We start from the raw sequence: 21,035 nt of genomic DNA on the forward strand, positions 1-21,035 counted from the left end.
GAGTTTGACATGGAGGTCATGGTGACCTTGAAGGGGGCATTTGGGGCAGAATGTTGGAATTTGCAACCACACTGCTGTTAAGGGTTGAATAGGAGTGGAAGAGGTGGGTACTGTGTTTGGACGGCTCTTGTCCCAAGAAGTGTGGTTATCAGGGAGAGTAAAAACAGACACGGACACGGCTCACAGGGTGTGCTGTCAAGGGGCACCTTCTTTTTCTAACCTCCAGAGCCGTCTCTCTGGAGCCTTCCTTCATGCGGGCAGCACGTGTTTCCCAGCACTCAGCTGCAGTGCCGTGCGGCTCCACCTGCACCGCAGGCCCGTGCTCAGTGGAGGGGATGGGCCTCCAAGCCCTTGCGCTCTGTGGTGTCTCCACGGCTCAGTGTCCCCCAGGTGCTGGGCTCCTGCAGGGAACTCACTGGCCGGTACCTGACCTGGTGGGCTGACGTTCCTGCAGCTTCTGTTTTTCTTCACTTGGTATTTATGAATTGGGATTGAGGAGGGTCTCCTCCCAGGGCCTCCCACCATTTGCAGGGGATGCTGGGCAGGAGTCCCCCCCAAAGCTGCTGAGGCTGTGAAGCTACCCTGTTCCATGTGGCTGTTTTAATTAAAATTAAGATACAATAGGATTTGAAATTCAGCTCTTCAGTCACACAGGGTAGTGCCCGGTAGCCCTGAGTGGCCAGTGGCTGCACAGGCACAGAACCTCTCGCCCACATGCCCCGTGTGAGTGTGAGCAGCACTTGGGTTAGTGATGCTGGGGAAGGAAGCACGGGAAGCCTCGGTGCCCACGTGCAGGGCCCTGCCCCACGCCCCCCACCACCACTCTCACCCTGTCACCCTCTCAGCCCTACTCCCTCACTTCAGGCCCAACAAGAGGATAATGTGGGAAACGGGGCCCGTCTTTGAGATTCTAGAGCAAAGTGATGTTTAGGAAGGTAGAGAAAACGTGGCAGAAGCGAGCATTGCCTTCTGTTCGTCGGCCTCCCGCCTTTGTCAGCAGCTGTCCCAGTCCACCTGTGCTGCCATGAATACCGTTAGGCTGGGCGCTCTGTGAACGGTAGGAGCTCACTCCTCACCGGTCTGCATCTGGGCAGTCTGGGGTCCAGACACCAGCAGGTCCGACGTCTGCTGTGGGCTGCTCGCTGCTTCCAGGATGGCACCTTATGGCATACGAGCGGAGGAGCAGGAGGAACAGGAGGCCCGGACGCTGCGCGAAGCCCGTTTCCTACGGGCCTTCGTCCTGTTCACAAGGGAGGAGCCCCATGACCTAATCGCCTCCTAAGGACCTTTCCGTACCGTCACGTTGGCTGTTAAATTTCAGCATGAGGATTTGGGGGACATGTTCAGACTGCAGCACAGGCTCTGCACTGGAGCTGGTCCTAGAGCTGTGCAGAGGCCCCGTGCCCTGTGGCAGTGCTGGGTGGGTGGCCACGTTCCCCTGCCCCAGCATCACACTTCTCATGGTTACCTTCATGGTCAGGTGGCCTTGCCAGTTGACCAGGAGCTTTGGTGGGAGCGGCTGCGCAGGTGCTGTGGCTCAGCAGGGGCCTTGCACCTCCGTCTGGATGCTCACACAGCCACATCCTCACCCAGTGCCCGGGCGACACGTGGCTTCCCAGCAGTGTACCCCAAGTCTGGAGGCACGGGGGCTCCAAAGATAGTGGGTGGTCATTTTCCTTGTACCTTTTCCTCCCCTGGGCTGAGCAGGAACCGCCCAAGCAAGCATTCACTGGAAAAGCTACACCTGTACAGTGAGTGCACGCGTCAGCTCTTAGTAGAGCAGCCTGAACGCTGAAAAGTCGAACCGCTGTTCTCTGTCTGGAGCAGCATCTCGCACGTCCCTCCGGGCGTGTGTGAGCTACCCGTCGCTCTCTGCTCTTTCTCCGCTCTCACCTGGGTAACCTGTCTGTCTTTCAGTGCAAGTGGTCGAGAAAAGGCTTCATCCGGACGCGATGGTGTGTTGCTGACTGGTGAGTCACGCTGTGTTCTTGTCTCTGCTTCATCTATTTTCAGAATGTTTTTACCCTTCTTTTGTATTTTGCACAAATGGTTGGTTACAAATGTCTCATCAAAGGCTCTGCTGATTTTTAAGAGACCCCTGGCTGTCCGACCCCCACTCTGTCCTTCTTTGACCTTTTTTGTTTCGGGTGATGCCATAGGTTGCAGAGCATTGTCCCCTGTTCCCTGTAAGGTAGAGGTCCTGGCACTCAGCACAAGTGCAGGACACAGCCAAGGCCTTCTGGTCCCTCCCCTGAGCCTGAGACTTGCATTGGCCAGAGCGCCATGCCAAGTGAAGGCCAGAGCCGGGCGTCCTTTTGTGGGTCCCACAGCTGCCGAGTTAGATTGTGTAAACATGGCCTGGTGGCCTGTTTTATCAGGCGTTTGAGCACAGATAAAGTAGAACCATCTCCGACTTGGTTAGCTCAGGCCTGGACTTCCCATGGGTGCATGTGGTCTCAGTGGTGGGGCCCGCCTTTTCTACAGGGTAAGAAGCATGTCCAAGTGCCCCCCCCACCTGCCCACTTGGATGCTGTGTTTTCATTGTCCTCCCATGGGTTTTCTGAAGCTCTGCTGCAGGAGTTAACAGATCACCCTAACTTAGCCCCTTTATTAGGTCATGGTTTCCATGGCTCAGGTTCCAGGAGTGGTTTAGCAGGTGGTTCTGGCCCAGGTCACCATAGGGCTCTATCCTCTGAGGCATTAAAGGTGCAGAGTATCCACTTCTGAGCTCACTCACAGGGCTGGGCTGTGGATTGGGGGCCTCGGCTGTACACCACACAGGCCTCTCCCTGGGGCTGCTTGGGGTGAGGATCCCAGAGAGTGAGAGGGGCGAGGAGCGGAGGAGGCAGCCCAGACAGAGCCACAGCCTCCGGGACCCAACGCAGGAAGCAGTGGCCACCCTGCTCCCCTTTGCCCTTGGCCACAGGGACCACCCTGTGCATGTGGGAGGGGCCTCACAGGGACACTGGGAGGCAGGGTCATCGGGTCGTCCAGGGCTGGTGACCATGCGCTGGAGGAGGGCGCATACCCAGGCTCTCATTCATTGTCGTTACTGCTGAGGAGGAGGGGTGTGGGGCCCAGCGTGCATGTCCCATTGGGGCTTGGGGCTTGGGGCCTGTGAGGACGTGATGGGAAGCAAGAGCCATGGGATAGATCCAGAATCGTGCTGGAGCCACCCTGCTGACCTCGCCTGGTGCTCACTGGAGGTGCTGAAGGGCTCTCCAGGGTATGGGACAGCTGACCCTGGCCAGATTCTGGCCTCGCCAAGTCCCCGTGTGTGGAGGGACGTGGAGGCCGACACGGAGCACACAGGGTTTCTGAGGGTCTTCCTCGGGGCTGTAAGCTCAGAGGCTTCTTTTGGGGAGCGGAATGAAGCAGCCTGCTTGCCTGCCCCCACGCCCCCCTGCCCCTTGCTTGGTGCTGTGGACCCCGACAGGGTGCCCTGGCAGGAGCCAGGCAGCTGGGGCCCCTGCTCCTCTGTTCTCCCTGCAGCTTGAGGAAAGTTTCTGTAACCAGGTTTAAGTCTTTTTCTTGGAAGTAAAATCACTTGCTTTTCACTTGGCCTGAGTAACTGCATTTGTAGAGATGTATTAAGAACTTAACTGAAGGTCTCATGTCCTCCGGCCGGGAAGGAACACACTCTGGGTCAGCCTGGAGCAGCCAAGGACAGCGTGGGCAGAGCCGGGCTCAGGCTGCCCCTCAGGAGCCAGCTGCTCATCTGAGTTCTCCTGGGGTGCAGCCAGGGGCTCCTTGGGAGTGTGGCTGCGGCGTCCACAGTGGTCACTGTGTCCTTTTCTCTTCTGCTTGCAGTGCCTTTGACCTGGTGAACGTCCATCTTTTCCATGATGCTTCCAATTTAGTTGCTTGGGAAACGAGTCCCTCTGTGTACTCAGGCATCCGGCACAAGGCCCTGGGCTACGTGCTCGACAGGTAGGTGCCGGGTCTGTCTGCTCTTCCCCACCCCAACCACTTCCAAAAGTAATTACAACTTACTCTTTTGGGCCACTTTGCTGGTTTGCCAGTGGCACCTGCGAATGCTGACCCGTCGAGGTGGTGATGTTCCTATGCCCCGCCCATGGGCTGCGTAGCACCCTCCGCAGTTGCGCCAGCGTGGACTGCTCCCGTCTTTCTCTTGCCTTTTGTGGGGAGATGTGGTGGGGTGTGAGTGGCGATGCTGGTGTGTCTCAGAACCCTGATGGTCACACTTGGCTCTGGGCTCAAACACGCACTCTCCCGGGGTTTCTGCAGGCCATGGGCTGTCTTCCACACAGCTCCAGCCATGCTGTGCAACACCTAGAGCTGCTGGGATCTGGGTTTGGGCACCATAGACCGACCCCCGCCTGTGTGGGGTGGGCTCAGTGAGCTGCCTGCCCAGCACAGCAGTACCTCCCTACCAGCTCTGTCCCCTCCACCGGCCAGGTGGCCTCAGTGACCATCAGAACTCAAGGGCCTGTCCCTGCCTACTGCCTGTGCTCTAGTGGCCCTGGCTTCTCCTCCCTGTGTCTGTGACACCTCATGTGACCTTTGGCAGGGTCAGAGCTGATGGGCTGTGGTCTGGGAGAGAAGGAACCTGACCACCCGGGTATGTCCATCTTGACCGTCTTGCCTGCTGCTGAGGCTAAGTCCAGGCAGCGTGTTGTCTGGATTTCCCCTCTGCCCGTTCTCCTTAGTCCCCACACTGAAGCCCTCCCCCAGCACCCCTGTGGCTGTGTGGCAGTGAGCCATCACCTTGGCCTTGAGACAGTGTTTTCCACAGGCCCGAGATGCATGTTTCTACCCCAGGGTGGCACCTGATCACCCCCTGAGCCCCAGACTGTTTCCTAAGGGGCTCCGCCCACCCCCTGCGTGAGGAGCATCCCGTGTGCTTCTGGGTACACGTGCAAGGGCCTCACACTCCTCTTCTTCATGGCCACATTTCGGCAGCCAGCCTCCAGCTGCCTTGTCAGACCCTTACCTTTCTGCCTGGGGCCGTCTCCCTCCTCCCTGCGCCTGTGGCCGTCTCCCTCCTCCCTGCGCCTGTGGCACACAGCCGTCACCCAGCACTTTTAGCCAACTCTCCTGGAGGAGCCTAAGCCTTTGCCAAGTAGAAGGGCTGAGCCGCCCCGGAGCCACCACCCATCTCTGGGGCGGTCACCTGGCTGCCTGTGGCCATGTGGGCAGAGGCAGCAGTCAGGTATGGCACAGGCTGGACCCCCAGAGGAGGAAAAGCCGGGGCAGGTGCCTGGTGCTCCCTGAGCCTTTGGGAGGCTGCCTTGGAGGAGGTTTCTGGCCAAAAGAGAAGTCCACGGGAAGGGGCTGGTGGTGGGGCCCCTGCCCCGAGTCATATGTGGCACCATCAGGTTCTGGAGGGCTGGGTGGGCCAGTCCTGGCAAAGGCTATCCCTGGGGACTGCAGGGGACACATTTCTGCCCCAGCAAGACTTGGGACCTGATGGGGTGCCCTTGGGGAGGGTCCCTGGAGTCAGGTGGCATCACAAAGGAGAACAGCCACCCTGGGAGGTCCCTGAATGAGCATCTGGTTGCAGAGATTCACAGCATCTCATGAAAATAATGTGTGTGTGTGTGCGTGTGTGTGTGTGTATGTGTGTGTGTGATGGGGAGCATGTGTGTGAGCACATGTGCATGTGTACGAATGTGCATGCGTGTGTGCGCATACACTCATGTTCATGTGTGAGCATGTGTGTGATTGTGTTTGTTGTGTGAGCATGTGTGCATATGCTGTGCATTAGTGTGCATGTTTCTCTGTGTGTGTGTGTGCATGCGTGTGAGCATGTGCAGGCATGTGTGTATGTGTGCATTTGTGTGTGTGAGCATGTGTGTGTGTCAAAGCTCCGTGCTGTGTGCTGGGGAGGAGTTGGACGGCTGGGTTCTGTCCATGGGTGCCGCTCCAGGATGGAGCTGGTGCCCGCTGGGTCTCTCCTTTATCACCTGTGTCTGTAATGAGCTGGGCCTGGTGTGGCCCTCATGAGCCCCTCACCCACTGCCTTCACGTTCCTCCTGGATTCCTCCTGGGGCTCATGGGAGGGCGCTCTGCGCAGGGAGTCGGAAGGCGGGCTTCCATCCTTGTGCTGCTCTTAGCCAGGCATGTGGCCAGCAGATCACCCCCGGAGACCAAACCTCCCCACTTGGTAGGAGAGGGGTGAGCCTGAGGCCATCCTGAGGTCCGTCCAACCTCTCCCTGCCTTGTCTCTAGCATGAGGGAGTGCCCTGGTGCCTGCTACCACCTGTGGCATCCTCGCAGGGAGCCGAGCACATGGGACACAGGCCTCGTGCTTCTGCTGTCACTGCTGTGCACTGAGGGCCTGGCCCTCACCCCACACATGGCCATGCGCTCCTTGGGGGGCCTTTCCAGCCCCCTTGCTTGAGCAGAGCTGGCACTGACACCCAAGTGTAGGTGACCCAGCCTGAAGTCTGAGGTCTTGGCCACTGCTGGAGGACACAGCAGGTGGCTATGGGCTCAGGTGCTTTGTCACCAACAGTATGACTAATGACAGCCTGTGACTATGGACCCGGCATTGCCACATTGGTAGCGAGGCCCCACAGCAGCCTTGCTGCCCTCCTGCTCGTGGAGTAGAAAATTGGCTAACACTACCCCGAGCAAGCTTAAGCCCCGAGGATGGCACTGAGTTGACAGGGCCTCCCCTCAAACATCTTGTCTCACTTTAGCAAGGAGCCGCAGAAATGTTGGACCCGGGCACAGGGCCCTGAGTTCTGCCGCCAGCCTTCCTGGGAGCAGCCCATGGATAAGGCCCATCCACAGCACAGCCGGGGGCGGTTCTCCGGCCTGATTGGTCCTTTGCTTTGTAGCACCAAGTTTCTTGGGGACCTCCCACAGAGCCCAGGGCCAAGACGGTTCCACTGTACCATTCAGTCTTGGTGACTGTGGTTAGGATGTCAGTGTGGTGTGGCATTAAAATGTGTCATTGCCCTACACCGCCATGCCTCCATGGCCGCCAGGAAAACCGCATTTGGGTTCTTGGGCCACTTTTCTGTGTCTTTGCGTTCCCATGAATGCCTCTGTGGCGAGCTCAGCCAGCCGCAGATCCGGACCTCCACCGTGCAGGGCTGGGCTGCCTGCACAAAGGGGAGCACTGCAGGAGCGTGAATAATGGGCCGTCCTTTCATTGGGACTGCTAACCTTTTGGCAGCCACCAGCAGACTGCATTCTGCCGTGCTGATTGGGGAGGACAATGCTGTGCTGGCCCTTTGAATGGATGCTGCCACCAACAGTGCCTCATTCACAGCGTTGGGAACCACCACGGGCATTGTCTGCCGGGTGCGCTGAGACGCAGGAGACAGCGAGAAGGCTCCTGAGGGGGAGCCTGCGTTTTCCTGGCTTAATCTCCCCATAAAGCTCCGTGGGTTTCCTCCCCATCCGAGCAGTAGGGGCATGTGGCATCAGACCCAGGAGGGGGCAGCTGGCCCCTGTCCCCAAGAACACCTGGTACTGTCTTTGCAACTCTTCTCTAAGTCTAGGATTATTACAAGATAAAAAGGTTTTTTAGGAAAAAAACAGAGGGAAACTCCGAATTAAATTTTTAGAAGCACCTGCCCACCCTGCGCCCCAGCTTGCGTGTGGAGCGCCTGCTCGTGGGTTGTCCCACTCAGGACACAGCGCCGGGATGCCACACACAGGGCACACTCCTTCCCAGCACCCAGGAACCCTGCCGCAACTTGAGTGTAACTTTTTCGATTGAAAAGGCGTTATAAAATACCACTTTTGACGTTAATGATGTGTAGCCAGTCATCTGGATTTCTTATCACAAATCTTTATTTTTCGTGCTAGTCGTGACATTTTGTTTCAAATCTTTTGTTACAAAGGGTTGAGGAAGAAGACAAATCCCTAATTAATGAAGAGTGCCAGGCTCAGAGAAGTCTCAAGGCCCTGACCCAGGGCCTGAGGGTCCCCTTCTACCCGACAGGTGCCGGCTCACAGCCTCTGTCTGGCTCTGGGAGGCACCTGACACCAGGCCCCGGCAGTAGGGCAGGCTCAACCCCTCTCACAGACATGCAGTCCAGCTCTTCCGGGGCTCTGGAGGGATTAAACCAGAGCTCCACGCTGGCCTTCCTGAGGCGCCAATCGCTGAGATGTCCTGGAATCTTCCTGAGCTTTCACCCCGTGAAATGAGATTTTTTCCCCAAGTGACAGGGCTCTCTGTCTCCCTTTGAAATGTGCCTGGCCTAGTTCAACAGAACATTTTTACATTACAACTGTGAAGTCCTGGCATGAAGCGCCCCTTTGTCCCCCATTATTTTCTCACAAATACAGTCCATTGTCACAGCGCTGAAGTTAATTTGATCAACATTGGGACATTTAACTTTTATGTCCAGTCAAAAGAGTTGTTTCATGCTCATTTTGGGCATTCAAAGGAGATGATTGCCAGAAAAATAATGTTCCTTGGGACAATTCAGAGCAATTAGTTTCCCAGGGAGAGGTGGTGTGGTGCCCGCACCACACAGTCCCCTTTGTGGCTTTATAGATGGTCATCACTCAGCTGTCAGCCTGCTCAAAGACCCTCCAACCTAAATGTTCCTCTTCAGGCCGTTCCCAGAACTCGCCTGGCTGTCCAGCAAGCAAAAGAAAAGCCACCGCGTCTCTAGGCAAAGGCAGACTTGGTGCTAAGGATCCAGGTCATCTGGACCGCGCCAGGCCCTGGCTGGTGCTTGTGCTGGTTTGCTGCCATGGCTGCCCTTGGAGGGCCAGCTGCAGGCACCTTTGTCAGTGCACGCATCCGCATCAGGCATCCTCAAGCCTGGACGTGAACGGTGGCTTGCCACGGGTCTGTTTGGAACCCACCTGGTGCAGCATGGAGTCCCAGCAGCAAACCCAGAGCCTTGCAAGCTGCCCAGCTAGTGCTCACTGCCGTTTCTGCAGCTGCCCAGCCTGAAGCCCCCAGGCCTGTGCCCACGCCTCCACGGCACCCAAGAGAAGCATGCCCAGTGAAGCCTGTGTAGCCTGGCGCAGTCCTGACAGAACGAGTTCTTCATGCCTTGGGTCTCAGGTGGCCGATGACATCAGCAACACTCGTGTATCCTTTGTCTTATTGAAAACAGTTTTGAGCACCCAGGCAACTGTACACGGCTCTGGTAATGAGCCGTCTACACCAAGCCATGTCTGTCCTTTGGTTGAGAAGTAACACACGTGGACCCGCCACTGCCCCTGAGCTCCCCATCCCTAGCCTTTCTCACTCCCCGCAGCGGCCGCGGACGTGGTGCCTTTGCTTCTGTGTGTGCTTCTGTTGTGCGGTTGAAAGTGCATGCACACTTTTGTGCTTTTGTTATACACTGACACGGAGGCAGGTGTGTGTGTGTTACACGTGCGATTTTTTTTGCTCGTGTGCATGTCTACAGGTGATATTTTGAGCGCTGCATGAGGGGCATGCTGTGTACCCCTCGACCTACAGCCACAGCTCTGGCTTTGCAGGGCTGACGCAGCTCTGGGGGCTGCACCTCAGCTGTGGCACCGTCACAAGATCTGCCACCTGAGCTTCCCTACAGTCCTGTTGAGGTGGGGTGGTTCCGGATTTGCTGACAGGCAGGACATCCTCGCCAACCCTCGCCCTCACCCATCTGCACCCAGCCAGTTGGTGCGGCTGGGCGTTGCTCATGCGTTCATGGGTACCAAGGTCACGCAGGCACGGTCTGCTCCCTGGGTCCGGCTGCTGTGTTTCCTGCCGGGGGCCTGAGGCACAAGGCAGCTATGACAGGTCGAGGAGCTTCTGTGCCACACGTGGTGTTGGCATCTAAGTGGAGTCTGAAGACATGGTTCTCCGTGAGAAAGGAGCACACTCAGGTGGTGATGCTGTTTAGAACACGGCGACTGCCAGAAGGAGGCCTGGCACCACCCCCTGCTGCGGGTGGACAGGTGGGCTCCCACTCAGCTCCGCCTGTGTGTGGGTGCTGGGCTGTGTATCAGAAGGAGCCTGTGTCTTAGGTTGACAAGCATTGGGAAGCCACCCTGACAGCTTGGGCTCACGACGAAGTGCCGAGGACACAAGCCGCAGGTGTTCATCCCTCACGGCTCTGGAGGCTGCGCGTCCAAGGTCAGGGCTCTCGCAGGGCTTGGTCCTGGTGAGGCCCTTGCTGGCCTGCAGATGGCCACTGTCTTGCTGGGTCCTTGGCAGGTGGAGGGTGGGGCGAGCTCTTGGCCTCATTTAACCTTAAGGACCTTATCAAGAGCCCTGCTTCCAGTAGAGGGACCTCGGGGTGTCGGACTCCAGCGTATGAATTAAGGGCATGGTTCAGCCCATAGCCGGGCATCTGGGTGTCATTCTGACAGCTATGCACTGCATTCAGGCCACGAGCCAGCTGAGATGGGAGGTGGCATCATAGAAGCGTGAGCAGTGTTGGCGTGGATGAAGGTTGGGAGGTGGTGGGTGTTGTAATCAGCACCTCACTGACTAAAGTCTCACTCGGCCTGAATGCTCTCTCCATGTTCTGCCACATCGAGGCAGTAACGTCATGTCACTTTGCGTCATGGTCTCAGCCTCAGTGGCTGTGCCAGGCCATTTTCCTCACAGGTGGCTGTATAGTTTGCTTCCCCCACTGCAGTTGAGATACTCTGGGGCTCGGCACTGGCACCACCTGGACTGCCTGGCCTGGGTCTGGGGGATGAAGGACAAGAGGCCCCTGCCCTGCTGCAGGAGCTGTGTGCTGGGGCCTAGGGCAGCCTGGCTGTGCTGGTGTCGAGGACCGGGTGGAAGTCAGTGGCCTCAGAATGACCCTGGCTTGAAGGCGGCTTGCAGGAAGGTGCTGGGTGGAAGTCAGGGAATTTTTGGGGTGCTAGGAAGGAGAGACATTCATGCAGGGAGTGTGCTTCATGGGAGTCAGTTGGCCAGTCAAGGAGGCCCCTCAAGCACACTGGTTGCTGAGACTGTACCTGATGTCCAGCTGGGTGGCTGCAGGGGCTCCCAGACTTATACTGCTCCCAGTGACGATGCACGTCATATTGCTGCTACAGCTGATGCACCCCCTCGGTCTCTGCTTCAGCTGTGTCTCAGACCCTCTACTGCCCGTCCTGTGGTGCCAGAGGCCAGCCCTGGGGGCTTCAGACAGAGCCTGTGCCCAGCACAGGGCAGGGTAGAGTGAATAGCGAGGTCGTGGAAAGGTGACAGCACACGGGCCATGTACTTACTGGGGGGTGGGGGTAATTAAAATGGCTTAGAGACATCACAGTGGACCCTTCAATGAGATGTTTTAAAGTTAAGAGAAACTTGTCATTGGTTAGATAATTCTAAAAGACATGTTTGCTTTTGGTTTTTGTTTTTGCTTTGTATTAAAGCTTAACTGATTATACATATTGGGGGGGTACAGAGTGAACTGTCAGTACTTGTGTACGATATGTAGTGATCGAATCAGGATAATTAGCATATTCATCATTATAAAACGTAATCATTCTTTGTGTCCATTAACCAGGTGTTGATGCTTTTGCTGTTTAAAATTGAGCAGAGAAACAAACCGACTTTAGTCAGTTCCTAATTGTACAAACTATCCCTTTAAAAGTGCAGTGCCAAAGATTTTAGCATCACATTCAGTGGTTAAAAAATAAAAAAAGGGAAAACGCAGCTTCTTGGTGTGTTAGAGTTGCTGGAGGAGATATGACTGACGTCTCGTGGCTAAGTTTGCTTTCTAAACTGTGCCAGCTCCTGTGGCATAAAGAATGCAGGTCTGTTATTTTTGTGGCTCCAGCAGGACCGTGTGGGGATGCGCTCCTGCAGCCTGCTCTGCGGCGCTGAGACCCTCACGGGGTGTTGGGTAGCCCACTCCCGGTTCCCATTCCGTTAGAGAATGACCGCAGTTGGCATGTTGAAATTTGCGAGCATGTCATCTGCGGCTCTCTTCTGGAGGCCTTTAATCTGCCGTGCCGTCGTGGGACCACATTGTTGCTCGATGCACCGTCGGCAGGCCACTCCTGGCCCAGCACCTCCTCCCAGCCTGGTGCTGTCACACAGTGAAATCACCTGTCAAAACAGAAAGAGACACCATTTTCAAGGCATAAAAAATTGATTTTTATGGCACTTCTTGTAATTCTCTTTTTGAATTAGGCAGATGATATTGATGTGGACCTACTTTTTAATCATAATAGCTCCTGACAAGGTAATTAATTTTAAAACAACTTTTTTTTTTCCTGGTCCAAATGGCACTATATCGAAATTAAAAGTGAGTGTAGTGAGGGCAGCCGGCTGGGCACTCAGGTGATTGCCTGGCCCGTGACAGCCCTTCATCTTGCCGCGTGACCTTCAGAGATGTTGTTGGTTATTAATTGGCTGGGGCTATTATATCAAAAAGAGCAGGGCCAGGAAGGGTGGCAAAGTTTAGGTTTCTAATGATGGTCTCAGAGGATTCTAGACATGCGGAAGCAGTTGGGTCCCCGGGTCGATGTGGGACTGCCTGTGGGACGACGTGGGAAGGAGGGGCCCAGGGCACAGCATCTTCTCTCCCTCTCTGAACACTCAGAACTTTTCAAAGTTTATTCAGTCAGATGTTAAATCTGAGATTTGTTAGTTTTTTTAAAGAATTTGCCTTGAAATGAGTTCTGTTTATTAGCCAAGCTGTCATTTGCTTGTGTAATGAACGCTTGGCGTGGTGTGTACTTCTGCTGGTCAGTTAAGCTCGATACCGCTCCTGGTAAACAATCAGGACGCTCCCAGCTTGGACACACATCCATGTCTGACTGCACGGGGGCCGCCGTGGGGCCTTGCACGCACTTTTTGTCGTGGCATTCTTGCTTGCCCTTGAACGTGGGTCCTGTGGGCCACAGCCGCCCTCCGCAGCAGCGTTGGTGTAACCCCCAGGCCCGCATCCCGCAGGGGACTGAGCGTGGTGGCAGCGATGTCCAGTGGCTTTGCCCACCCTCTGAATGTTCGTTGATTGTGGAAAACAGGAGGAACTTTCTTTTTCCAGCTCAGAGGTTGGGAGTTGTTTTCAGCATATCGTACTAGAGTAGGCTGAACTCTTCAGAGCTGAGGTTGAATCCAAATGTATTTGGCTCAGGAAGTAACTGAGAAGTGCTGGGCCCGTGTTCACTCTTGTCTGCTTTGTGTACGGATCCCTCAGCGGCCGTCCACTCTGTAGTTAGTGTGCTAGTGCTCATGTGAGTAGAGGAAGAATTCATGCTGAGAAGTCAGCTTTCCATAGATGTGACACAGGTACGTACCACACGCACACATATGTAAGACACTGCACTTGAAACGTGTCCTCACTTCCACAATCGTGCATTAAATGTTTACGTCAACCTTAGTAGGCACCAGTGCCAAGTGCAGCCCAAGGGTGGGAAGAGGGAAACAGAGAGCAAGCTCTGGTCTGTTAACACAAACGTTTTCATCATTTTCTACACTGAATTTGTCAGGGATGTGTGTGCTCCTGTGCTTTTTAATAGGCAGATACTGACCAATTATAACAAGATGAATGTCTTGACATTCAAAGTGCTTCTTTCTAGGAAGTGTTCAGTCCTCCTGTCTGCAGTCGGTACTTCAGCAAAATCACTCTGGAGCTTGGCCTTGCTTTGGTTTTTCTCTGAATCCCCTTTGAGGAGGAGGTGCCTGCACACGGGGTCCCAGAAGCAAGCCATGTTCACCGGGCGCGGGGTGAGCGGAGTGTCTGGGCTCGAGTGCGTCAGTGGGTGTTGGCTTTCCCGAAGGCTCATGTCTGCGCAGGACAGCAGATGTTTGCCGTGTCTGTGTCTTTCAGTGGAAAGATCTCTGTTACTTTATAAGTTTGCAATGTCCAACACTTTCAGAAGAGGCTTGAGCACACGTTCCTGCCGGGAGGAGCCGCCCAAAGGCCCTGCGGAAGCACCACTGGGCAGTGCTTGCCTGCGGTCCTGGACGTTCCTCTTGCAGGAATCTTTGCAGCCCGTGCACTTGCACGGACCCCCCCGAGTCAAGCACGCAGCCCTGTTCTCGTGTTGCCCTGGCCCCGCCCGTGAGGACACCATGTGAGAGTTGCCTGTCCTCTTCCTGGACGTCATGGCAGCACACGCGTGTCTGTGTGGGACGGCACTGAGTGCTCTTTGGTGGACGTGTGCTGGTTGGTGATCTCTGTGCTGAGTTTGGGGGTGCAAAGAGTGACCGCCGGGGTTTCCCTGCAGCAGGAGACAGGAGGACGTGCGCGGTGGGGAGTGAGGTGGAGGTGCTGCTGGTGGGTGAGCGGTGTGGGCGTCAGCGCATCAGTAACCACGTCTCCCTTCCTCCCCAGAATCGTTGATCAGCGATTCGAGAAAGTCTCCTACTTTGTCTTTGGCGATTTCAACTTCCGACTGGATTCCAAGTCCGTCGTAGAGGTAGGCACTGCACTTCCACCTCGTCAGATGTTATGCTTTTGAATTGTTCTAAGAAAAATAACGGAAGGACATTGTTCCCACAGATGATTGCAGTGTCGTCGTCAGTGTCACTGGTTACCATTTTTATTTTCAAAAAGGGATCTTTCTTGGAATTAGAGTAAAGTGGAGTCACTCAGAACTTTATAGAAGTAGTTGCTAGCCACAGTGTACAGGTTCTGTCGTCAGCCCCTAAGCAAGAAAACAGCTCAGGAGGAACGGCTGAAGGGCTGTTCCCTCAGTGTCTGCAGGCTGAGCTTGTCAAGCTCCTGATTGACTATTTCCGGCTGTATTTCAGACAGTTTTTTCTCATCGCACACGTAAAAACTACAGAAGCTCATTTTAAATTTGTCCTTATCAGTCTGCAAACTAGTTATTCTGCTTGATTTAATGAATTGTTAACATCTCTTGGTTTTTATGGACCCAGAGGCCATGGTGGCTCCTGGATGTGCTCATGGGGCTGGGGTCCAGGGCTCTTGGGGGTCCTGGGGTGACAGTGTGGCCAGAAAACCTTGGCCCAGGGCCAGCAGCGTGGCGCTGAGGTTGAGAGCTGTGTGACTGGGTGTCACCGAGTGGGAGGCAAGACCCGTGGCTTCGGCACAAGAGTGGGCTTCTCTCCAAGGTGAGGTCTGTAGCAGGTGGGTGCTGGCATTGGCTTCTGGTTTCTGGGATGGGGGCTGAGAGCTCTTGCTGCTCCCAGGCATGTTCTCCCGGTTCGGGGTTCTCCTGTGACCTTGGGATTTGTCAACTTCCACATGCACAGGAGGTACGCAGCAGGCAAGGCCACCCACTAGCCCCATGCCAGGGAGGGTCCACATGTGATAGCCACGATAAGGACAGAATGAAGGCACAGCAGCCCTGAGGTCACTGTCTTCCCGTTAGCGGTCTCGCTCCCAGACACTGCCACATATTAATCTTCACCCTCGGGAGGAAATCATTCCTTAAAGACAGAACCGAGTAGGCTTTTGATCACCCTGTGTCTCCCTTTGATAGGCAGAGATGAGTTATGTGCTGTTGAAACCCCATTTTTGCTTTAATTAAGCTGATGGAGCTCACCACGTGAGGCCGCACAGCGTGCGTGTGTGTGAATATTTGGCTGCAGGGGGTCTTCCTCAGTGCTCAGAGTCTCCCGGTAGTGACAGCTTCACCTGACTAGAGGAGGGGCTGTGGCCCGCATGTCGCTGTTAAAAGCAGGCATTCCAATGGGGACTGTAGCATCCTTTATTTCATTCTGCTGGGGTCTTTCTTCACTTGGAGGTTGCAGAGCTAAGCAGTCTGATATCAGGGTCCTGTGCGCCCTGCACCCCTCTGAAGGGCGGGAGGTGTGCCGTCCTTGCTGAGGTCTCTGTCCCTGCGTCCACCGCTCTCCGGGATATTCACACAGCCCAGGAACCGCAGAAGCTGGAGGACACTCCCCCATTCCTGCTAAGCCACCGGGGGTTGAAAAGCCTCCTTTTTCCTGCTCACGCAGAGGCCTCCGCTCTGACGGGGAGTGGCCAGCAGGAGGGTGAAGAAAGGCCCTTGAAGACCAGAGCCGATCGATCCAGAGCCGCCCAGCGGTTAGGAAAAGGTCAGAGGAGCCGCGGACGTGGCCTTTCCTCCCTGGTAGAACAAATATCACAAAAAAGGGCACCCGTCCGGACTCAGGTCAGAACTGTCACCAGGCGTGCGCTCTGAATTTACCCCTTCGGCTGAGGACACTGAGCTGCTGGACTGGGTGGGTTGGCCGTGGTGAGGCATGAAGCACGCAGGGCCACTGGGGGCATCTGGGGACGCCAGCATCTCAGTCTGAGGGGAATGTGCTGGGTTGAGGTGGAAGATGACTCATTTGAAGGATTATAGGGTTTGCTGTTTCTTATCAAAGGGAGGAAGCGTCCCATTTGGGCCTGACTGTGGCTGTGGCTGTAGGAGGCCAGGTGCCTCAGGGCATGCGTGTCTGGAGGGGACTTGGCAGCCAACTAGGTCTGCCGATGGACATGCAGCATCTCTGCATTGACCACATGCTCGTGCCTCTGCCACCCAGAATGCTTTGCACACACCTTCAAACTGGCCCATCACCCTCAGCAGCTCTGCCTGATCTCCGAGACTGGCCTTGTTTCTTAAAGAAAGAGGCTCCTGCCCCGCAGGTGGTCACAATGCCCTCAGGGGGCACCTGATCCCGCTGTCTTCAGGTCCAGGACCTGCCCAGGTTTCACCCTGAACAGAAAGCAAGATAGGGCCCCACGCACACCTGCCCTGGGTGTCGGGGTTGTGGGTAAAGGGGGAGTGCGAGGATAGATGGAGGTGGCTGCACATGAAGGTGGGACAGGACTGGGGAAGAGGCCATAGTCAGAAATTTCCTCCGACAAGTAGACCTTTTTCTGAAGCAGCCTTCATGCCAGACTTGTAAAGTCAGACAGCCAGCGACTGTGAGTGCTAATGGCCGTGTGCCTGAGGGGCTGTTTGTTTTGTGGGTTGGTGATAGGTTCTCCTGGGAATTGCTGCATTCTCTGGAAAGTCACTAGAGAGCATCAAGACCCTCAGAGCCAGCGACGTGGCCCGGAAGCTCCAGGGTAAACAGGTATCAGTCTCGAATCCGACAGGTAATAAGCCCTCAGCTCTGCCTCCTCCCGGAAAGTAAAGGAGGTCTTCATCCTTTATCACATTCCCATGGAAGTCCATCAGAATAGCCAAGGAATTATTCAAAGTGCCTTTTTAAGTAGATAATCCCCCCAAGTGGCAGATGTTTAGATGGAGCACAACAGAGCACGATCGTCTGGCCTCTTCTTGACCCCTGTGGGACACCTACAGCCCCTGGCGTCCCTCAGCCTTTCTGCTTTGGATCTGCTGGCCTCATCCTGGTCCCTCTGGCTGGTCTGCTGGGCTCCGAGGGGTACACGGACTCCATGTCTGTCTCTGCCCCCAGCACTGGCGTCCTGCCTGCCACGGCTACGTAGGTCATCAGGGAGACCAGCCTGGTGCTGGCCAGGGAGACACAGCATGTGACGTGGGACAGAGCAGGCTGCTCAGCAGCGCCACCATCTGCTCCACCTCCTGTGGTGCCTGTGCCACATCAGGTGGCAAAGCATCAGTTTTAACTACTTGTAAAAATTGTAAGTGTTGTGCATTATGTGGTCCCCCCCAAGGAGGTCAGTTAATACACAGTAAACTACCCGCATACCCTATGTTAGGCATTTTATGTGAGTCTTTAGCTAAGGCCGTGTTGGCTGCTTTCCTAGGAAACCCTCAGTGAGTGGTGTTGGGAGCCCCAGGGACCGACGAGGCAGATGTGAGTCCTGGGGTGTGAGGACCACTCCAGGCAGGGTAGTGGGACATGGCTGTGGCACGGTGTTGTGCAGTGCAGTGCATGGGCCATGGGGACATTGGAAAGAGCAGATGTGGCATGTAGATCTCCTGTGGCTTCATGAGCACTCGGGGGCCTGTTGGAGCACAAGCAGTTTGAGCCTCTCGTGAGGACATTCAAGGTTCTGAGAGCCCAACATAACTTAAGTGAGGACAGGGCCACTCCCAGGTTCCTGGGGAATTGTTTGAAATTACAGTGTCCCATCCAGTGGCAGGATCCATCCGGGATGTGTCATTCACCTCTGGTCACTGGCTCACCAGCAGATCCGCCTCGCGGAGGGTAAGGCTGAGCAGCTGGTGGCTCCTTAGCATGTGGCATCTTATGGCAGGACGCTCAGGTCCCCGCATCCTCCCTGTGTGCTGCATCCCCCAACCCCGGGCTCCACTGCCGCTCACTGAAACTGTGGTGGGTCGGCTTTGCTTGGAAGAGGGCTTCTCTGGGTATGGAGAGAGGTGGCTTCTGAGAGCACACTGTTTAAAACAACTAACGTGAAACTTGCGTTGTAATCGACGTGTCTTGGAAGATCAAGTTAATGAAAGAACAGGAGAACAGTCATCTCCAGAACTCTGTGCACAACTGCCGCCAGGAGACCACTTCTCTGCCGGCTCTGTGGCCAGCGTTCCTCCACAGAGCCACAAAGGCAATCCTGGTCCCGGCAGAACCACCACAGGCACAGCCAGCCTGGACATTGCCCGTGGTCCTGACCACGCTGCCTGTCCATCGGGTGTATCCCTTCACCTTCGTTCTGTGCGAGGGCTTGTGTCTACTTTGGCCACTCTACCCACACCACAGCCACCAGGACACAGACCAGTGGGCACCCAGGGCAGCAGGGACAAGATTCTACATTTCATTCCACTCTAACCCAAGTTTTGTACAGCAGCAGTGCTAGTGGCTCGGTGCTGGGCAGAGCAGGTGTGCATCGTTTCTAGCAGCAATGCAGATGCTGCCATGCTGGAGGGAGTGTCCTACGTGGACCTGCTGTGCATCAGCCTGGCGTTTGGCACATGCTCACCGTGTCCTCTGTCTGCTCACAGCCACAGCTCAGAGACATGCCCAGCTGCCTTTCTGTGGCCCCGACATGTCAGCTGCTCCCCTCGGGGCAGCAGAAGAGCTGGGCCCATTCTTCCCGGGCAAGAGGAGAGTACTCACAGGTCTGGAAGGGTCTTGGGAGAGCGGTCAGGTTCCATCCCCCATCAGGTGCAGCAAGTTCCAGCAGCAGCTGTCCCTCGGTGTCTCCTCTGTGAGGTGATGGGACGGAGCAGGGCCACTGTGGAGGCGCTGTCACTTACAAGCACATTATGCTCACCTGGTAGCAGTGGAGGGGACTTGTGTGGCTTGGCCACCAAGCCGGCCTCCCTGTCTGCAGAAGTCCTCTCCAGAGTCATCTGCAATTGGACATGACTTAAGTGGATATAGATTCCACCAAGGAGAGCCCCGCCCTGCTTCCTGGGAAGGGGCCCTGCAGCTCTCCCGGAGTGGGGCCTCTCCACAACAGGCACCCATGCTGGCACCCGCCCTCCCCAGCCTCCGCCTGGCCCGGCCGTTCACGCAGTAGTTACACTCTGGTTTATGGCCCCTCGCCCTCGAGAAACCAGGGATTTGTTATTCGGTGCTATTAATGTGGCAGTTGAGAAGGAGTGGAAGGAAAGTCAATAGTTTTTAACTGGATTGTTTGTCCAATAGATAACAGATATGTCTAAGACACATGCTATAATTTCCAGCGTTTTCATGCCACATGGCTCTTTAAAACCTTTAGATAGGCAGCTGTTGATTTGACAAATAAAAATCCTTAATTCCAAAGGTGTAGCCTCTTCTTGACTAAATGGTCCTAACAAAACTCTGTGCTAAAAATCGTAATTCATATTTTCCACTAGGTTTGCTTTACTTACAACTGGGTGCAGAATGTATCTAAAAACTGTTTTCCCCTCATGGCTACATCAACAGTCATCTACTGTTGATGAGGATTCCAGGGCACACGGGGAGCTGAGGACCTGGTCTCACCTGAACAGGGATGTAATTGGGGAAGGCAGCTAGCAGGAGTCCTAACTTTTTCCAAAGTAAGGTCCAACCTTTCCTGGAAGTCCTGGAACTGACCCTGGGAGGAAATTGATGACCAGTAGAGAGCGTGGCACCCCCCGTGCCCACCCGTGAGGGAGACACTCTCTGGCCACTCCCCTGATACCACCTCTTCACGTCCCTGTGGGCCTCAGACCCATGCAGCCCTTTGAGAAAGTTACAGCTCATTGCCTGTTTGCTTTCAAGTGGATGGTGAGCACACAGGCCAGGTGGAGTCCTTTCCTACACTGTGTCGATGTCACCATGCACACTGGATCCCCAGGGCCGCTGTAACAAAGCTCCACAGACCGAGTGGCTTAAACAGCACACAATTACTCTCTCACAGTTCCAGAAGTCCAGAGTCAAGGTGTGGCAAGCCGAGCTCCCTCCGGAGGCTCCGAGGGAGGACCCTTCCCGCCACTTCCAGCCTCAGGTGGCCCAGGTGGCCCTTGGCTGTGTGGCACATTGCCGCTGTCTCTGCCAGCGTCCTCACTTGGCATCTTCCTTGCTTCTTTGTCCCCTCCTTGTGAGGACCCAGTCGTTGGATTCAGGGCCCAACCTACTCCAGGGTGATCACATCTTGAGATCCTTAACTAACTACCTCACCGGGACTCTATTTCTGGATAAGGTCACATTCTTTTGCTAGTGATCAATTCAGCAGCATTAGTTAAGCTGCCTAACTTAACTAACTTAGGTTATTGAATCTTTTTTTTTTTTTTTTTCGTGACCGGCACTCAGCCAGTGAGTGCACCGGTCATTCCTATATAGGATCTGAACCCGCGGCGGGAGCGTTGCTGCGCTCCCAGCGCAGCACTCTACCGAGTGCGCCACGGGCTCGGCCCAGGTTATTGAATCTTAAAACGCCATGTAAGCACCCCTTCTGGAAAATAAAAATCTGCTAGTTGGCATGCCATGGCTTTTTAAAAGAGTTTCTAATATTAAAAACATTTTATAGAAATTTTGTGGAAACCAGAGGAAGTTCAGCAAGGTGCTCCTGGGAGGCTGGCGTAGAACAGGTCCTCGTGCAGAGAGACATTGAGGGGGGTTGTCAAGGAGTCCGCTCTGCCGGCAGCAGTGGGGCCTTGTTAGATGTGCTGCCAGCCTCTGCCCCTGAGCAGAGCCGTGCAGTCCCAGGCCCTCCCAACTTGCTCCTCCGTTCTGCTCCAGCTCCCTGGGAATCTAAAGGCCACCTTAGAAACTACTTTCTGCTAAAGTGTCTATGATGTATTTTGATACCCTTCTTAGAAGTGTTTGCATTTTAAAGGAGAGGCAGTGTTTGGACTCAAAGGCAGCCATTTCTGTGCAATTTGAGTATTAGCTA

General features: G+C 55.2%; 1 protein-coding gene across 1 annotated transcript in view; it reads left to right on the plus strand.

The window, feature by feature from the left end:
* INPP5A (inositol polyphosphate-5-phosphatase A) overlaps nt 1-21,035 on the plus strand; it is a 219,460-nt gene that overhangs the window by 157,102 nt on the left and 41,323 nt on the right. Inside the window, exons 7-9 of the mRNA XM_063102348.1 lie at nt 1,918-1,970; nt 3,811-3,930; nt 14,196-14,280. Of these exons, the coding sequence (XP_062958418.1) occupies nt 1,918-1,970; nt 3,811-3,930; nt 14,196-14,280 (258 nt within the window). The remainder of the gene's footprint in view (nt 1-1,917; nt 1,971-3,810; nt 3,931-14,195; nt 14,281-21,035) is intronic.

The sequence above is a fragment of the Cynocephalus volans genome, chromosome 7, assembly GCF_027409185.1.
Source record: "Cynocephalus volans isolate mCynVol1 chromosome 7, mCynVol1.pri, whole genome shotgun sequence".
Classification (NCBI taxonomy): domain Eukaryota; kingdom Metazoa; phylum Chordata; class Mammalia; order Dermoptera; family Cynocephalidae; genus Cynocephalus; species Cynocephalus volans.